Source organism: Lingula anatina, chromosome 9, assembly GCF_051362555.1.
Source record: "Lingula anatina isolate TDL-2025a chromosome 9, LinAna3.0, whole genome shotgun sequence".
Taxonomy (NCBI): Eukaryota; Metazoa; Brachiopoda; class Lingulata; order Lingulida; family Lingulidae; genus Lingula; species Lingula anatina.
Genome location: NC_141775.1, coordinates 20210125 through 20227527, shown reverse-complemented (window position 1 = coordinate 20227527; position 17403 = coordinate 20210125). Strand labels below are relative to the sequence as shown.

The following is a 17403-nucleotide window of genomic DNA, read 5'->3' as shown; positions in this document are numbered from 1 at the left end:
TGCAGTGAGACCAGATCAGAAGTTCCGAAGATAAAACAATATCAATATACTGCAGTGGGACCAGATCAGAAGCATCCCGAAGATAAAACAATACCAACACACTGCAGTGAGACCAGATCAGAAGCATCCCGAAGATAAAACAATACCAACACACTGCAGTGGGACCAGATCAGAAGCATCCCGAAGATAAAACAATATCAACACACTGCAGTGGGACCAGATCAGAAGCATCCCGAAGATAAAACAATACCAACACACTGCAGTGAGACAAGATCATAAGCATCCCGGAGATAAAACAATATCAACACACTGCAGTGAGACCAGATCAGAAGCATCCCGAAGATAAAACAATATCAACACACTTCAGAGAAACCTGATCAGAATTATTATGAAGATAAAATAATATCAACACATTTTAATTGTAGTGAAACCAGATCATAATCAGTCTGAATATAAAAGGATATCATCGCATTGCAGTGAGACCAGATTCGAAGCATCCTGTAGATAAAAGAATATCAACAAAATGCAGTGAGACCACTTCCGAAGCATTCTGTAGATAAAAGGATATTGGTATCCCTGATCAGGACTACTTGCTGTGAAACCAATTCAGAAGTATTCTGGAGATACAACTTTGTCAACACATTGCAGTGAGACCGGTTCCGAAGAATCCTGAAGATAAAACAATATCAACACATATTGAAACCAGATCAGAAGAATCCTGAAAATAAAAGGATATCAAAACATTGCAGTAAGATCGGATCAGAAGCATCCTGATGTTAGAATATTATCAACACATTTTAATTGCAGTCAAATTAGATCCAAAGCATCCTGAAGATAAAAGTATATCAACACAACGCAGTGAGACCATATCAGAAGCATTATGAAGATAAAAGGATACCAACACAATGCAGTAAGTTCGGATCAGAAGCATCCTGATGATAGAATATTATCAACACATTTTAATTGCAGTCAAATTAGATCCAAAGCATCCTGAAGATAAAAGGATATCAACACAACGCAGTGAGACCAGATCAGAAGCATTCCGAAGATTAAACAATATCAACACACTGCAGTGTGACCAGATCAGAAGCAAACTGAAAAAAAAAGGATATCAACACATTGCAGTGAGAGCAGATCAGAAGCATTCCGAAGATAAAATGATACAAACACAGTGAAAGTGAAGCTAGATCAGAAGCATTCTGAAGATAAAATGAAATCAACACAATGAAAGTAAAACCAGATCATAAGCATTCTGAAGATTAAACAATATCATCACACTGCAGTGGGACCAGATCAGAAGCATCCCGAAGATAAAATAATACCAACACATTGCATTAAGGGCAGATCGGAGTATCCTGAAGATAAAATTATTTCAACACATTGTAGTGAGGGCAGATCGGAGTATCCTGAAGATAAAATGATTTCAACACATTTCAGTGAGGGCAGATCAGAGTATCTTGAAGATAAAATGATTTCAACACATTGCAGTGAGGGCAGATCGGAGTATCCTGAAGATAAAAGTATTTCAACACATTGCAGTGAGGGCAGATCGGAGTATCCTGAAGATAAAATGATTTCAACACATTGCAGTGAGGGCAGATCGGAGTATCCTGAAGATAAAATGATTTCAACACATTGCAGTGAGGGCAGATCAAAAGCATCCTGAAAATAAAACTATATCAGTGTATTTGGCTATGTGCATGCGTGTATATGTAAGTATGTGTGTGTTTGTGTAGTTCAGGGTAAAACGTCCACGACCTGTTTGCATCGTCAATATGGAACACTCCATGTACAAAAAGACCGGTTGTTGTTAAATAAAGAAGGGAAACGATAATACACGCCGATCATATTGCATGTTGTATATATTTTGCAGTTTTGATCACCTAAGACAACGGTAAGTACGTGCTGTATATTATTTTAACAGGATTTATGTAGAAAGAAGCAAATAGCTAGTAGCATTATATGCCCCCTTTTATGACCCAAGAGAAGGGTATTTAGCAACTTGCAAAATAAATATATGAAAGTGAAAAATGTAAATATTGGAATTAACTATTGCTGTATATGTATGTTGGTCACATGAATATGTGTGTGTGTTAATATACTTTTCATGGCAATTGTAATATAACGCATAGCTTAGATTTCAGAGCAGCGTCTAGTTAGATATATTTAAGTATTTCTGAGAGTATTTATATGATACTATCATTCTGAAACTTGTCAGTTATGCAAGTAAGCCTATGTAACCGCATATATTTATATTGTGTTGATAGCGTGCATTTCTTGAGGGATTGTTTTTATGTAAAGTAATTAAAGCAGAACAATGTATATATCCACGAGCCGGTAGTGTAGAGTACTGTAAGCACGATATGAATGTAGAGAAGCTTAACTTCCTATGTATGTAGCTGAACCAACTGGAACAAGATTATCCTTATAAGATTTTGCAAGTTTATCTGACGATTTGAATTTAAGTAGCAAAATACATGCCTCGAACTTCATGTTTTTATGTATGATAATTAAATCAGTAAAGGGAACAATGTAGATATCCACGGTCAAGTAATGTAAAGTGCTATAAGTAAGATATGAATGTAAAGGAGTAACCTTACCATGCATGTTTTTTTTTTTTTTTTTTTTTTGACCGTATGAATTCAAGTTGCAAAATACAAGCATCGGACATTATTGATTGTCCTTGACATACCATTGTACAGGACAGTAATGCCATAATGTTTATGTGTTTGCATGATATATATAGAACTGTACAGAGGGACTGAAAATGTTTCTGATAATAATCACAGGGTTATTATTGAAATAAAAACATTCTTTTATATGTATTTATATATGTGACATTATTTTTAATGCCAGTGATAATGTGACAAGACAAATACATGAATACAGTTACCCCTACAACAGTATGTGGTTTTATCAGTATAAACAGTGGTTTTTGCTAAGGTGCAAAGGTCGTCTTTATAATTTTATTACATGTAGAGTACTTTTATATAGAGGTATATCTGTTTTTTTTCCTTGGGTGTATACTATTGAAGTGAAAATAACTGTTTGTATAGGTTCCTTTTTATGATGAGCTCTTCCAGTAAACCTGGTGTAAACCTCTGGTAAATCACGTGGTGTAAAAACCAAGTAGAAGTATATTCATTTCATGTAGAAACTTACATAAAAAGTAAATAAATAAACTCAGATTCCGTGAGTGAATGCGCAACCAAGTAAGGGATTATGTTTATTTAAGGCGTCTCCGTTGTGCACAACTTAAAGTACAAATTTATTATCACGAAATGAAGAGCTAGTATATATACCTTCATTTATAAATGCCGAACTTGCAGTCAAGGCAGTATACAGTAATTAAATTACAATACTATATCTTATCTAATCTCAAGTACAGATATGAAATGTTCCACAAAGACATGTTATTTAAATACATATTACCCTGTATACGAGCACATACGTTACTGCACAAAATGTAGATGTTTTGTAAGGGATCATGCTGTTGACATATTGTTTTACAAAATAATGCATAGATTCCATAAAACACCTATGACTTGCAATGTTTAATTATATAGATATATTAATATTATCAAGGTGCAGTTAAATGTCCTAAATTTTTGACAATGGATATTTTTGGACCTACTGCACATCACACACTGCTACTTGACTCTGAAAGGAGAAGGACATGGCTCTCCTGCTATGACTTTATAGACTCCACAGTTATGTAAGTGCTTAAGTTTGCTTTAATTTATGTTTATCAGAATTACTGTTTTAAACTTTATTTGTATTTGTAACATTGAGTGTATGTGTGCTCATTGTCTTGTCTGCTTATTGGCTAATTGGCTATTCCACAACATGTATCGGCAATTTTAAATAAACTGACAACTAAAAGCCAGCCAAGTTCAAAGGTGTTTTTATCTATCTCAACACAATGGTGGAGTGCTTTCTGGTATATATGTTTTTATCAGTTTGTGTAAGTGTATCATGCTTAAACCTTGAATATGAACTTTACTTTGTAACTATAGACCTTTCTCAGTGTCTGTGATGTTGAGACTGAACACTACTCACCAATGTATCAATAATTGTATCAGTCCAAAAACGTGCCCTTTGCTTATTGATATTTTATTGGTGTCAAACATTTTAAACATCGGTACTTGTAATTGTGATATTCTTATAAATTATCTTGGTTAGCACCATACTGAAATAAAATTACAATGTGTGTATTTACGTTATGGCGTCTTCACTTTATGTGGCAATCGAATTTTAGTAGCGTTCGAGGCTATAATCGCGTTGTGTTTGATAGGGGTTTGAGTTGGCAGGTGAGTACAATCGCCGTCGCAAATAGCGATCGATCGCTATACTTGCATGCTGTCGCAATTTCGCGATGCTTTCGAGTTGTGTGTTATTGTGTGTTGTTGTGTGTGTTAGTTTGCGTCCCATCCCTTGCATGGCCATCAGTATTGTAATCTTTGTCTCCAACACGTGCCTGTAATGTTATATACTCACCAGACCTTATGAGCAATAATCTATACATAGACTGAAATATTCAACGGGATGAATTGGACAACAGGCCTAGAAGAATTTTCCTCTAAAGTTTTTCATTTTTATTACTCTAACATTGAAATATGTAAGAGTGATAAAAACAGGAACTATTTATTTTGAAACAAAAATCAACCCTCTTAAATTTAAACATCTTTATTTAAGAGATGCAAATCAGATTCAGTTATTTTATAGCGTCATGAAGATATATAATAGCAAATGTGTTCAACTGAAAATATGTAGGTTTTCAGAAACTCCGATCTCATATAAGATATGTGAATGGAGAAGTGTGTAGTCAGGTGTGTCGCTTCCAATTAACTGAATACCAGGTTTGTTGCGCTGCTGCATTATGTAATATGCAGTGATTTAATTGGGTAGTGCTCTTTTGGGCAGGTCAAAGCTTGGCTTTGGCAAAGCATGGTTCTGTCAAATAAGTATCCATATGTCGGCAACTACTGCATAGAAAAATTTGAAATTTTGCATGCGAGTGGTCGGTTTTGCAAGGTGTAAAATGAGCTATGCATTGCTCTGCATATTTGTTAACCTGAGGCAGAATGGCGCGAAAAAGACAGACATTGCCGGACAGATAATTGCGCCAAACGAAACGGTCCGCACAGTTTTATAGAGTAATGCCCAGTTTGATGTACCTACACAGAAGCCACAACCAATGTATTGAAATCTTACCACCAGTGTACAGGACCCATTGTCTGTCGGGATATGCTATTGCAACTAAACAAAAAAACGCCCAGTCCGTTCAGAATGAGGGGTAAATAGACACCAAAACGCATTTTTCAAGGCCCTTAGCGAACACCAAACTGGTTTAGCTGGTTAGAATACCAGACGACCTCCGAGGAACCCACTGTAAACAGCAAAACATCGTTGTATGTTTCTCTAATGAATTGGGGACCCTGATCGTTTCTGAGTTGAACACTGAAACCTCGTGACTTTCTTTATTGAGGTCAGCTTTTACCTGTACCGCTCAACCAGTCAAAACAGAGTTTACAGACATCCAGAAGAGGCCAACGACGAAGCGTGTGCCGCGTCTAAAGTGACTAAGGTCATTAACAGCGTCAGTAATTGAAGTGGATACCACATTGGTGCCAAAACACCAATGATGGTCATCCATGAAAACCTGAACCAGATCAAATAAATGAATAATCTGAGAACCACTTGACTATCATTTGATAGGGGGCACCTTAGGAACAATTTTAGGTTGCACGGTGAAATTCCCGGTACACACATAGCACTTTTAATAGCAGATTACTTACAGAACCAAGGGAATGAGCAGCTACCTTGATAATCAAAATCGCCATACTTGAACCACATAGACAATATGTGGGTAGGCCATTACTCGCCGAATCAATGGCCTACATGTCCTACAACAAAACTGGACCAAATTGGACAGATTTTGACCGATGTCTGGAATGTTATTCCAGATTGAACTCTATAAACCTAACCCAAGGAATGCCTTACCACTTGAGAGCGCTGGTAGCAAACAGAAGAGGTCAAGCGTAACAGCGACCGTTACTGTGACTAGACACTGACATGGAGGTTCTTTGTGATGCGTGTAACTCTTTTACAGAAAATAATTTGGAAAATATGGAGATCCAAAATATCTCTTTTAATTGTTGTTGTATGACATAGAATAGGCATGTTTCTATTTTTTTGTTTTTGTTTTTGTTTTTGTTTGCTTCTCTGGCGAATTCCATTAATGAACTGATGTCACAATGACATCAAAGAGTTAATTAAAAGTTATTAAAACACGATTTTAATCCGTATTTTCATTTATCAGTCAGCAAAATAGGAAAAAACTGATGAAAAATGATTTGGAAAAAAATATTCCATATTAAATGTCAAGTCTGTATATATATATATATGTATGTATGATCAAATTTATATTATTTTTGATGCAGGTACTTAGTGGTTTTCATCTCAGTGTCAGTAATCTTTGTTGTCGTTATAAATTACATTCATTCTTCATGCTGGCCACCAGATAAGTATAGAGTTTATGGAATATAGATAATCTGTGGAACTGTTCACTGATATTCCCTTTTAAAGTGATTGTTTCTTGACCAAATGGTTTTTGGTGTAAGGGGCTGTGTGTCAAAATTGGTACAGTCACATTGTAATAATAAAACCAGTTTTTTAGCGGACTGAAATGTGGACCGTGAAAGTCAACTGAAAATGTAGTGTCACAACTATGCCAACATGCAGTAGATATTGGAGGACCACAGAAACATTTACAATACAAGACCTTCTATACTGAAGCTAACTTCCCAACAAATGACAAATATATACCAGTATGGAGACATGAAAACTACATTAAGGTGCACCAGCATTTTTTTTTAATCCGTTTGCATCTGTCGCCTGTAACGCAAACGTTGATGTGTATTTTATCTTGTACCACGTTTCCATATGCAGCACTCTGAATATCAGATAAAGATGAAAGTCACTGCAGTTATTATTCTCTCCTGTCTCTTGACCCTGGCTATGATATCTTCCGGTAAGTGAAACACACACACACACACACACAGAGAGAGAGAGAGAGAGAGAGAGAGGGAGAGAGAGAGAGAAAAAAAAGAAAGTTTCGACTGGAATCTCTTGAAGCGATTCAACAGTTATTTTGTTTTATAAAATGTTTATCACATTTTTTCCAGCTGCTCCAGTGAAGAAGAGGACAGGTGATTGTAATGCTCTCTCTCTCACTCCCCACCTTCTCTCTCTCTCTCTCTGTTTGTATGTGCGTGTGTGCATTAGTTTGTGTTTTAACCCAAAGTGTACATGAACTGAATGATAGTGATTCACATAAACACCCAGTTACGTAAAAATATGCATAAATGCATGTATACAGATTGTTGTGCCACAGGATCTACAGTGTATATCAGCATGTGTTCAGTCCTTGTTATGTGGTAACATGTATAGAACTACTAAGAACCATGCCTGGTTTAACATGATGTGGGTCCCGACAGCAGATCGAAACTTGAATGGAAAATATAGGTAGACAACATTGGTAGTGCCGGTAAAGGGGAAGGTTATCAGGTTTGGCGCAGGAACAGAGCACCGCGTTTGCGTCTATCATGACGAAAGCAGAAAGAAAATCTATAATAATAATAATAATAATAATAATAATAATAATAATAATAATAATAGAAGACCAACGGGGAATTTAAGACCAGAAATACAATATTATATAAATGTATTGTTTATATTAATCTGTTCCGTCACAGATTCCTTCAACCACAATACAAAGTATCTAAGGAAGGATTTCATGAAACATTAACTTACAAAGCACCATCACAATTTATAGGAAGACAAATACTTTTAAATATGCATACATATACGAAGTAAATTTTTGCCACAAAAGCCAACCTAATGCCAGCAGATAGTGTCAAATAGTATAATCAAGAAAATTACCAAAAGACATTGCTTAATATTCACCGAAAAATATTTGAACATATTTTGCTGCTAGCTTTCTCTGCTGTATATGAAGAGTGTAGATAATTAGGTCAGATACTGTCAAGTAGGATAAATTTATGACCGAAAAGTTAAAGCAATGAGTAGTTTAAAGCTATTTTATGGTTGATGGAGTGATTTATTTTTTTGGTGAAGCGTGGATTCCCAATAATGCATATAAACCACTTCTACTAGTAGCTTGTATGGCTCAAATAAATTCCAAAGGCCAAAGGTTTTGAATTGGCTAATTGTCTTGAAATTCACAGGAGTGCAGGAGTGAACAATCTTACTAAAATACAGGTGGAGTTTTAAAATCAGCTTGATCGAACCATTTTTACAAAAGTTATATGTATATATATATTTCTCTCTTTTTTCAGCACATATGCAACACTGATACCACATTTCAAGGCAATCTGAAAAGCCTATTGTCTTGCAACTCATAGGAACGATCAATCTTACTGAAATACAGATCCAGTTTGAAAAAAAGTTTTGGTGAAGTTATGCCTTTTTTGGGGGGTGGGGGGTGGGGGGCAGGAGTGTTTTCTGCCTCAGATTTAAGTCTTAGGCATGTTAATAGTCTCATTTTTTTAACTAATTTGATATGCACAAGTGTTCCTTGGACATTTTCTCCATCTTAAAAATATTGTTAGTTGATTACATAAAAATGATGGTAAACCTGTTATTGTATATTGTGTAATAAAGTGTCAAAAACGGAAATAAACTCATATCATAGCAGTTTGTCAGATTCAATCATTTACCATGTTCAGAATCTCAGAATGCAGCAATGGACATTTAATTTTTTTTTTCTATTGATATTTTCCCTATGTCAACAATTTTCTTAGTTGATCATTTAAAAACGACATTAAAATGATTATTTTGTTTTATGTAAAATGATGTTGAAAATGGAAATAAACTCATTTCATCATAGTTACCTCTTGTTTACATTTTGTCATTTTCAAGGTGTGACTCTGAACTTCCATGGCCTTGAAGACCTTTCCATGTCACATTTTCTGAATATTCACCATACTTTTGTTTTATTATTAAAAATTGATGGTCATTATGCTGTTAAGCATTATGTAATTTTGCATCAAAAATTAAGTGGGCACTGCCCCCATAGTGACCATTAAAGGAAAACCATGCCACTTACTCTTCTCAAACTTACAGAAAGGTAACACAGGACTAAAATACAGCTACAATTGAAAAACCTGACAACTTTTATGGAAATCATATAGTTTATTGTTAAAATTAAAATGTTGTGAATTATTATTTTCTGATTTCTGTTTGTACATTTGACAGCTTTGCTGCCTTGTTTTTACTTTTGGATCGGATTGAATATCGGGGATAGCAGCTAAATATCCGATAGACTGTAGACCCTCCCAGTAATCGTTAGAGCCTAATATAATGTATGTAAGAGCCTATTATAATGTCGCTAACATGTTTGTAAGAGCCTATCATAATGTCGCTAACATGTTTATAAGAGCCTATCATAATGCCACTAGCATTTTGTTGGAGCCTATCAAAAAGTCGCTAACATGCCTTATGTATTCTTAATTTCAGGTGCGCTGTTTGGATATTTATTTATGCATTCTCGAGAGTTAAGGAGGTCCTTCCATTTTGATGTTGATTGTGACTGTAGGTGGCTTTAATGTTAAAATTATGCTTAAACAGTCCCTGAAGAAGGCGCTTTGCTGAAAGCGTGGGTGTTTTATATTTACATGTGTAATTTTAGATGATCTTTATAAATGCATTTGAGCCTAATTTAAGAATATTAAAAACAAGATCAACACAGGGATTATGATGAATATTTATTGTTTTAGTAGAACGCATAAATGATTTATCTGGAATTGAATGGAGAGAGAATTTATTCAAAAGATTAATATTTCTACCAAAAAAATATTTTTGCATCCTCAATTTGCATTTGAGGAAACATTTCTACTTTCGGAGGATTTGATTGCTGACAGGAAATACTGCACTTAACCAATCCCACTGGTGTTCTCAATATTGTTTTAGCGTGTTTAATGCTTATACCACGAAATACAGGCACGTTCCTGATATGCTTTCAATTTTATTTTGTTTAAACTTGTTGTTTATTAGTCGTATTAGTTCTTTTAACAATGAGAGACTATCCTCAGAACATTCTGTTCCAGCAGCAATTAATTAATATACATTTTTAAGAACTGCTATCCTTTTAAATAGTTTCTTTAAATTGCTTAGTGACTATCATAACATATATATTCATACTATACATTTTCCTTGTTTTCAGCAATTCATCATGATGACGATCTTGAGCCAGCAAAGCACGGGTCTACAAGTACAACATTGACTCCGGCATGAATCCAATGACTGTATTTGTTACTAGTAACAATAAATGATATCGCAATGATTTGTGAAGCTTTGTTTTGACCTGAATTTTGTTACAAATGAGAGAAAGAAGCAAACTATTCATCACCTCGTCCATAACTGAACTGAGTACACGTGTCCAATATGATTGACCGAAAAGTACTGAATTTGAAACTATACCCTTACTTTGTTTAACTTACTTACAGTGTGACATAATGCCAAAACATATTAAACAGCCTCTTCAAGAACCCCGACATGTGTTTATAGTTTTATTTTACAAATTGAGCACTTTTTTGTTACAAGATGATGCTGCTTTTCTTGATGTTCATCCTCTAGATCGTCATCACTTGCTGATCCTTGGAATAAGTGCCCCCCCCCCTTCGTCATCACCATTATTTCCTAGTAGTACACTGTATTCACAACAGCGTAAGTGACCTATGTTGTCGCTACACACACACACACACACACACAAAACACACACACACACAAAACACACACACAGTGCTTTTCGGCTGTCAGATGGACACATAAAAGAGTGTGTGTGTGTACTGTGTGTGTGTGTGTTTGTGTGTACTGTGTGTGTGTGTGTTTGTGTGTACTGTGTGTGTGTACTGTGTGTGTGTGTGTGTGTTTGTGTGTACTGTGTGTGTGTTCTGTGTGTGTACTGTCGGTATGCGGTTCAGAGAAAAAACGAGAGTTGAAAAAAACTACACGTTTATTATCTACAGAGACTGATCAAAAACTACCCACTCAATGAGCAGGGCGTGAATATATACAAAGTAGGCAATAGGAGGCGGAGCTAAAACTAAATCCATGTCCACTACAGACATTGACATACGAGCTTTAAAATACGGGTACGTTACTACAACTGATAGTGCGCTTCGTTTGCATGGACATGCTTTTTCTATACGTTCCAACATTCTCCGGGGGCAACAAGTTGTAAAAGTAAACATGAAAGCATTAAGTGTTTTAAAATAAGCAAGAAATCCAAATATTCCATTAAACGTAAGTCATATCAACAAGTCCTTGCGATGTATTAGTCAGTAAGTACTGATTAATGTAAACATTTATGCAATAGATTGTCATTGAAACAAAAAACGAAGTCCAAAGCAACGCTAATTAGAAATATTCCAATAGTAAGGTTAAATAATCCATTAATACGCTTGATTAAATGTTTCAAACAGTTTCAATTGAAGAGTCTAATAGTTCCATAAGTAATCAAAGTTCATTCTCATTTCAGTTCTTGAATCCATCTAGCGATGTTTTCTTTTGCTTGCTGGGCGGCGCGTCTCGTGTTACGGGCTGGTATGTTGATGTTTTCATCAGTAATTTCTTTGGACAGTGTGACCTCTCTCAGGGCAGGGGCAGTGTCATAATTAACGGAAATTTCGAGGGGATAAAGTTTCGTAATAGGGCGATTTGTTGTTCCATACTTAGTTTTCAATGTTGCTGATCGCACTATTCCGTCATTGCCGTAGCTCAGTTTTGTAATTAGACCCAAATCCCACAGAAGTCTAGGTTTAATATCCTCATGAATTAGTACTACGTCTCCAACTTGAACAGTATTTTGTTTAACCCCATTCATATTGTCCCTTTCCCTTAGTGCAGTGAGATATTCGGAGGTCCATCTTTGCGTGAAATGTGCATTGACCTCCTGCACATGTTTCAATCGTTTTGTCAAGTGTTCTTTGGAGATTGTGCCATCTGGTGCGAACGTCGGATCCAATCTTTCATCCTCATCTGTCAGTTTGCAAGGTAGTGTGTTGATTCGACGTCCGCTCAAAAGCATTGATGGTGTAAGAGGTTCACCCTCATTAACGTAGGTAATGGGGCGGTCATTCAGTGTTGCTTCTATTTCCGATGTTATGGTATGCAATTCGTCTAGCGTGATGCGAGCGCGTCCTAGTGTTTTTCTCATTGCATTCTTCGTGAGACCAATTAATCTTTCCCAAAAGCCACCAAACCACGGTGCTCTTCTAGGGATGAATTCCCACTTCACTCTATTTTGACTTAGATATCGACGTACATCTTCATTTTCGAAAAGTTTATTGATTTCATTGGCGGCTGAATGAAAAGTTGTTGCGTTGTCACTAATCATTTTCGTAGGTAGTGATCTCCTGGCAGCGAATCTTCGAAATGCATTTATAAATGAAGATGTAGATAAGTCATTCACAACTTCCAGGTGGACGGCGCGAGTAGCGGAGCAAGTAAATAAACATATGTAGGCTTTCGCTTCACAATTCGTGGACGTTTTGACGTAGAGTGCCCCTGTAAAATCAACCCCAGTGACCGTAAACGGGGGAGCATCGTGAACTCTGAACGTTCGTAGAGGCGGAGCAACCGGAGAAGCATAGGGTCTGCCGATCAAGCGTCTGCATGTGACACATTTACGTAGGACGCGGTTGACAGTTTCACGTGCTCTGGGGATCCAAAATCTCTGCCTGATACTTGTTACAGTTGATTGCATGCCGGAATGTAGCGCTCGTTTGTGCGCGTCATTAATCACTAACAAAGTGAATGGATGTTGCCGTGGTAATAGTATCGGGTGTTTTGCGTCGTAAGTCAAGGGTGCGTTTTGTAAGCGACCTGTAAGTCGTATAATGCCATTACTGTCTAAAAACAAAGAAAGTTGCTTAACAGTATTTGATTTAGATTTTCCTCCTTTCAATGAGTCAAGTTCTTGATAGAAAGCTTTCTCTTGAACACACTTGATCCACATTTCTTCTGCATTAACGATTTCTTCTGCAGAAGGCGAGGCGTTTGTAATTACGTAAGATGACGTCTTGTGTATTTTCCCCTTCATAACGGCAACAAATCTGAGCACCAATGCCGTAACGTTTAATAGTTTCGGAAGCGTGCCATGTCGGCCTATGTTGATCACCTTTGAAATGTCTGTTTTCGTTGTGAGCGGCTGATTTCCTCGCATTCTTTGGTTGTTGGCTTTGTCGGAAATATCAGTTTCAACGGAATGACCCTGAACTGCGGTCGTAGGGTCAATGACATTTGGATTGTTTTTAAAGAGTTGCTCATTCAACGAATCACTTGGGGTAAGTGGGGCAAACTCTACCCGCTCTGTTCTCAAATGCATCACAGTACTGTTGTACTCTCCTATGGGCCAATCTCCCTGTGTGAGCCAGGCGGGTCCTTCCCACCATATAGTTGCGATTTCTAGTGACAATACGGTCGTACCGCGTGTTATGAGATCGGCCGGGTTGTCATCCGTCGGACAATATCTGTATTCGTTGAACAACGACGGTTTGATTTCGTTGACACGATTTCGGACAAACAACGGTAGATGTTTGTCGCTTTTAATCCAGCACAGCACAATTTGGCTGTCTGTCCACAGAACACATTTCGCAATGTGAATGTTCTCTTTCAGTTGGTCATGAACAAAACTTGTGAGGCGGGTTCCTAGAACTGCTGCCATCAGTTCAAGGCGCGGAATAGTGATCGTTTTCACTGGGGCAACGCGCGATTTAGACATGACTAAAGTAGTTTGTTCTCCGTTTCGTAGATATACGGCGCATCCATACGCCTTTTCACTGGCGTCGACAAAACAATGTAATTCCATGGGCTGTTGTGACTCCTTGGTGTTTGAGAAATACTGCCGGGTAACTTTCAGCAATGAACATTGTTCAAGATCAGCAGCAATTTCTTTCCAAGTTTCGCTTAGTTCTGGAGGTAAAGTTTGATCCCAATCGAGTTCCGCTTTCCAGAGTTCTTGCATGAACATTTTACCTCGAACAATAACTGGTGCTAACAGACCTAGCGGGTCGTAAACTCGAGAAATGCGACTAATCACTTCGCGTTTGGTGACTTGACTGACTGGGATTTCTTCACCGGACTTGTAAGATAACGTATCTTGTTCAGTGTCCCATATCATTCCCAACATCGGTGTATTCTTGTGGTCTGCGTGAGCTACTCCGTCAGTTTCGACTATGTTGTGGAGCTTGGGGTCATTGGTAGCCCACGATTGAAGATTGAATCCTGCAGATGCAAGCAAATCATTTGATTCCTCGTACATTTGAATGGCTTGGTTTGAGGTGTCAGTTCCCGTCACAATATTATCCACGTAGATGTCCCGTTTCAGGGCTTTGGCGGTGCCATTCTCGAACATATTCAAATGCAAGCGTACTACGGAATTAAGAATGGCTGGACTGGAAATGCTTCCAAAGAGAACTGACGTAAAGCGGTACACTTCAAACTTACTTTCAGTGTCTTCTGGATCTTCAAGCCACAAAAATTTCGTAAAATCTCGGTCATCTTCGTGCAATCCTATGTTTAAGAATGCTTTTTCAATGTCACTAGTGATCGCAACATTGTGAATTCGAAATCTTAAAAAGATTCCAACAAGGTCATTAAGTAGCTGCGGTCCTTTAAATAGACAGTCATTCAGACTGGGGTCATCAGGTGTGGCCTTTGCGCTGCAGTCGTAAACTATTCGAATTGGTGTTGTAATCGAATCCTTTTTTACAGGGCGGTGAGGCAGGTAATGTCCACTGGAAGTATCGTCATCGCCTACTTTCTCAATAAAGTTGCGTTTTTCTTGATTCCTGATGATAGTGTCATACACAAGTCGCGTTTCTACTGGTAACTTGCGTACGGTATTACGTGTTCGATGACATGCGTTGCGATAATTCGTAGGCAAAGGACTGTGGTCGGTTTTCCACGGCAATTTGGCCACATATTGGTCATCACGTTTTTCAATGTAATTTCTCTGGAAATTCTGAAAATCGGAGGGATCCTGGACAGTTTGTTTATTGTCTTTAATGCCAATGGATTCTAGGTTCCAGAATTTGTCCAGGGTATCGTCTTCTGCGTTGCGCTGTTTCGCCATGACATGAAAAGCGGTGTCGTTTGCTGTGACGTAGTCATCGGAGTGGGCGGGGCCCGAGAGTAAGTATCCAAATTTGGAAGCGACAGCGGTGGGCCCTGGACCTCGCACGATTGTATCTTCAACAAAGTCCCAGTAATGATCGGCACCAATTAGCACAGAGACGAAAAAAGGCGATCTGTCATCAGATGGTGTGTGAGCCAGTCTCAAGTTCCTTAAGTGGGACAAATTGCCTGTCCTACGTGTCACTAAATTATGGAGTGGAGCGGAAATTTCAGGAACGACGACTGCGTTAATATCAACAAATTCTTTTGATGTTGTTTTCAGGGAGATTGTGACGATGTCAAAAGTCTGAGGTTGTTTACAGTCCATTCCAAATACAGACAAATTGATCTCCTCAGAATGAGTTGGCTGGAGCTGAAGTTTATGAACAAGCTCTTCTGTGATGAATGATCTGGTCGCTCCTTCGTCGAACAAGACCCCACTAGTTGCCGATAATTGGAAGGGTGTTTGTTTGTTGGAGACCTCCACGATAGCCGTTTTTAACAAGACAACATTCCTTTGATTTTTTGACCCTTGAGTGAAGGTGCTCGCCGCATGTTCCACGGCAGGCGGTTCCCGCGCTTTCTGAGCGGCGCTTGGTTCACTGTTTTGCTTAGCATGAAGGGCGGTGTGGTGTTTTCCATTGCAACTTCTGCAGCGAAATTTAGACAGGCATTTTCGGCTTGAATGGTTGGGCGTAAGACAGTTAAAGCATAAATTGTCTCTTTTTGCTATTTCAAAGCGTTTTTCCTGTTCCGACACAACTGGGCACGTGATAGAGCTATGTTCATTTTTGCAGAAAGCGCATTTCAATTTTCTTTTCGGCTTGTTCGTCGTTTTCTTCGTGTTACTATTGGTGAAAAACGCAGCAGTGGGTCGGTACGATTTCTCTTGGTTGAACCCGTCTATTTCTCCAGCTTGTAGGGCGTCGATCTCAGACTTAAGTGTACTGCGCAGATCGGCGATTGACCATTCATTGTTTCCATGCGCTCTTGCGATTTGTCTGCGCGTGTTGGCAGGCAATTTATCTAGAATCATAGGAATCAAGAGTTCTCCATAACTTTGTTCTTCTTTTCCTAAAGAGCTGAGTCCTCTAATGAAAGTCTCGATCCTATCGTAGAAAAATCTCAATGATTTTATATCTTCATCGGGGCGTGGAAGCTCCCAAAGAGCTCTCATGAATGCATTAATGATTTTGTGAGTTTGTCCATACCTTTCTCGAAGAAGTTCCTTCGCATTTTCGTAATTATTAGCCGTAAGCTGTAATCCCGCGATTGTAGAAAACGCTTCGCCGTCCAACTGCGCCCGTAAAAACTGGAATTTCTCGATAGTTGACAGCGTCTCGTTTTCGTCTATAGCACTGACGAAGTCGTCGTTGAAAGCGGGCCATTGAAGGAGATTTCCATCAAACCTGGATAGGATGAGTTTGGGGAGCCTGTAATTTCGTTTCATGTTGCTCCGCGGAGGGTCATCAGTTGGAGTGGGAGCGTTAGAAAACGAAGGCTCGCTTCGGCGTTCTTCTGACTGCATATTTTCTTTATGTTTTCGAATGCGACGGAGCTTCTCTTTAGCTGAAAACATAAATTCGTCTGCTTCGGCAACGCCGTCTTCCATCTTTTCATCTGAAAGTTTGGATAGTATCCTCTCGTCTAATGTTTTTAGATACTCCATCTTTTCCTCGATTAGTTCGTACGTTAAGTCCAATGTTTCCACATTTTCTACGGACGGCTCATCAGACATCAAACTTGATGCTCGTTGAAACAGCTTCGTTAGCTGGGCTCGGTTCGCCGACCGGAGTTTTTGATTTCTCTCTGCAGCCATAGTTATCCTGGTCACGGCACCAAAAAATGTCGGTATGCGGTTCAGAGAAAAAACGAGAGTTGAAAAAAACTACACGTTTATTATCTACAGAGACTGATCAAAAACTACCCACTCAATGAGCAGGGCGTGAATATATACAAAGTAGGCAATAGGAGGCGGAGCTAAAACTAAATCCATGTCCACTACAGACATTGACATACGAGCTTTAAAATACGGGTACGTTACTACAACTGATAGTGCGCTTCGTTTGCATGGACATGCTTTTTCTATACGTTCCAACATGTACTGTGTATGTGTGTGTGTGTGTGTGTGTAATATTAGTAAGTAACAGTCACGAGTGAATAAGAAGCGGTGATTTGTTGTGGTGATTTTTTGAGTAAGGC

The 17403-nt window shown here is 38.2% G+C and overlaps 2 protein-coding genes across 2 annotated transcripts in view; one reads left to right on the top strand and one right to left on the bottom strand.

The window, feature by feature from the left end:
* LOC147760128 (uncharacterized) overlaps window positions 1-8500 on the top strand; it is a 50548-nt gene extending 42048 nt beyond the window's left edge. The window contains exon 9 of the mRNA XM_086995000.1: window positions 8361-8500. Within this exon, the coding sequence (XP_086851126.1) occupies window positions 8361-8377 (17 nt within the window). The 3' untranslated portion in view covers window positions 8378-8500. The remainder of the gene's footprint in view (window positions 1-8360) is intronic.
* A 3054-nt stretch (window positions 8501-11554) lies between these two features.
* On the bottom strand, window positions 11555-17020 carry LOC106175645 (uncharacterized). The gene has a single exon (XM_086996332.1). It carries the CDS (start codon window positions 17018-17020, stop codon window positions 11555-11557), a length of 5466 nt encoding a protein of 1821 aa, XP_086852458.1.
* Window positions 17021-17403: the final 383 nt, after the last annotated feature.

Coding starts and splice junctions, on each gene's coding strand:
- LOC106175645 (XM_086996332.1), bottom strand. CDS start 17,020: ATGGCTGCAGAGAGAAATCAAAAACTCCGGTCGGCGAACCGAGCCCAG.